Source organism: Priapulus caudatus, unplaced genomic scaffold (genome assembly GCF_000485595.1).
Source record: "Priapulus caudatus unplaced genomic scaffold, Priapulus_caudatus-5.0.1 Scaffold1013, whole genome shotgun sequence".
NCBI lineage: Eukaryota > Metazoa > Priapulida > Priapulimorpha > Priapulimorphida > Priapulidae > Priapulus > Priapulus caudatus.
This window is the reverse complement of record NW_014578074.1, coordinates 18,602-20,369: the sequence shown is the minus strand read 5'-3', so window position 1 is coordinate 20,369 and position 1,768 is coordinate 18,602. Positions and strand designations below refer to the sequence as shown.

Genomic DNA, 1,768 nt, shown 5'->3' with positions numbered 1-1,768 from the left:
CGACTTTCTCAGGTCTGATGTTTCCAGGTAGATGGCAGCACTTGAAACGGAAGTTCGCACCTGGTCACTTTCGGGCGGCCCCCATTTGTGAGGCCCCCATCCTCCCATTTGGATCTAACTGAGATAAACTTTATTAGCATGTGAACTTTAGAGATCCGATGAAATTATTTCATTATCCTATGTTTGTTCTTGTTACAGGATGCAGTTGAACTGTACTATAGCTATCGACTTTACAGCGTCGAACGGAAACCCACTGACTCCGACCTCGCTGCACTACATCGCCCCCTACTCCCCGAACCAGTACACGCAAGCTCTCGCGAGCGTGGGGGAAATCATTAAGGACTATGACAGGTACTACATCGACAGAAGGCCGCCGCCGACAAGCAACCGAATGCAGAAAGCTTCGTTACTAAATGATTGAACAAAATGGTGTCGGTAACGATTGACCAAACAAAGAAGCTTCGTTACTTAATGATTGAACAAAATGGTGTCGGTAACGATTGACCAAACTCCGAATACAGTAGTGAGCAGTGCTTAGCTAGTCGGCTACACCCTACAGTACATGATCAGCTAGCAGGGCGGGCAAGCCACCAGCAGCTACAGATCAGTGGGAGGTTGAAAGCTTCATTGCTAATGCTCACCAAGCGGCGTGACTGAGCCAAGCTGGCTCTGTGTTGCTTTGGAGCTGGACGAGTCTCCGGCCTGCACCATGAAGTCAGTGATGATGAGATGGAACTTGGTGTTGCCGTAGTACTAGTAACCTCGGCGTGCGAGCTCCGCAAAGTTACGACAGGTGTTCAGAGCGTGGTGCCAGTACAGTTATATCACCATCCCGCCCATCCTGTAAGTCGCAAAAAGCCACGTTTGGCTATATTACAATGTCTGTGTACATCACTACATGTACAAGCATGTGCATGTTCATTGTATATGTTCATTGATGATTGCATGTTCTTTTGTGACCAAACAAGCCGGCATGAGATACTTCAGACTTTAGGACACTCTTAGTCTGCAATAAAGTATATAAACGACGGAATATGTATACACGAATACATGGTTGTATACCAAAAAAATGGAAAGACGTGGGAATGATTAGGAGTTTTTATACCGAATCTTACATGTACTGGTACATTGTATTGCAATTTGAATGTTGTTCAGAACTCACGATGTTTCCATTACGACAAATGGAGGTTGCCAGGATGCTGGTGGAATGCCTGCCATTCTATCCCACGTATGCTATAACGTGAAAAAATTTAACAAAACCCCCTGATTGATTCTTAAGCGCTGGTAATATCCAGATTCTATCGTAAAAAATTTACTGAAAACTACATGTACTCCTACTCTCCACGAAAACCCGCCACTATCACTAATGACGTCACCGTCTCGGCATGGCACTGAAATCGTGCACGATCTGCAGTGAGTGACTATAGAAATGTCCAAATAAAATACAAGTGAAAACATTTACCAGATAAAACTTATTTATAAAATGTTTTACGATATATAGATTTACCGATAATTATGCATTACGCTAAAAGAGGAAATAATTTTATCTCCAGTCAAGGGCGCAACCACGTGTTGAAAGTTGGGTGGGTCACAAGCAGCCAATAGCAACGTGATCTGCGGGCGAGCGAATATCACGTATCACGGTTATGTACACGTATCACGGTTATATCACGCGTATACACGGTTCAATATCACGTATTTCAGCGTGTTGAGGGAAGTGTTGCATAATTGTGATGTCATGAATGACATTACTAGGATCATGTATACA

At 43.8% G+C, this 1,768-nt stretch overlaps 2 protein-coding genes across 3 annotated transcripts in view; one reads left to right on the top strand and one right to left on the bottom strand.

Moving 5' to 3' along the window:
- Positions 1–351, top strand: part of LOC106814961 (copine-8-like) — a gene marked incomplete at its 3' end in the record, with an annotated part of 14,653 nt that extends 14,302 nt beyond the window's left edge. Inside the window, 1 exon segment of the mRNA XM_014819357.1 lies at positions 206–351. Coding sequence (XP_014674843.1) covers positions 206–351 — 146 coding nt within the window.
- The window catches only part of LOC106814963 (peptidyl-prolyl cis-trans isomerase-like 1), a 9,722-nt gene extending 8,345 nt beyond the window's left edge, over positions 1–1,377 (bottom strand). Inside the window, exon 1 of one of the 2 annotated variants that reach the window (XM_014819358.1) lies at positions 1,163–1,377. In XM_014819358.1, the coding sequence (XP_014674844.1) occupies positions 1,163–1,218 (56 nt within the window). In that variant the 5' untranslated portion in view covers positions 1,219–1,377. The other variant, XM_014819359.1, reaches the window with a different exon arrangement.
- Between the last annotated feature and the right edge of the window lie 391 nt (positions 1,378–1,768).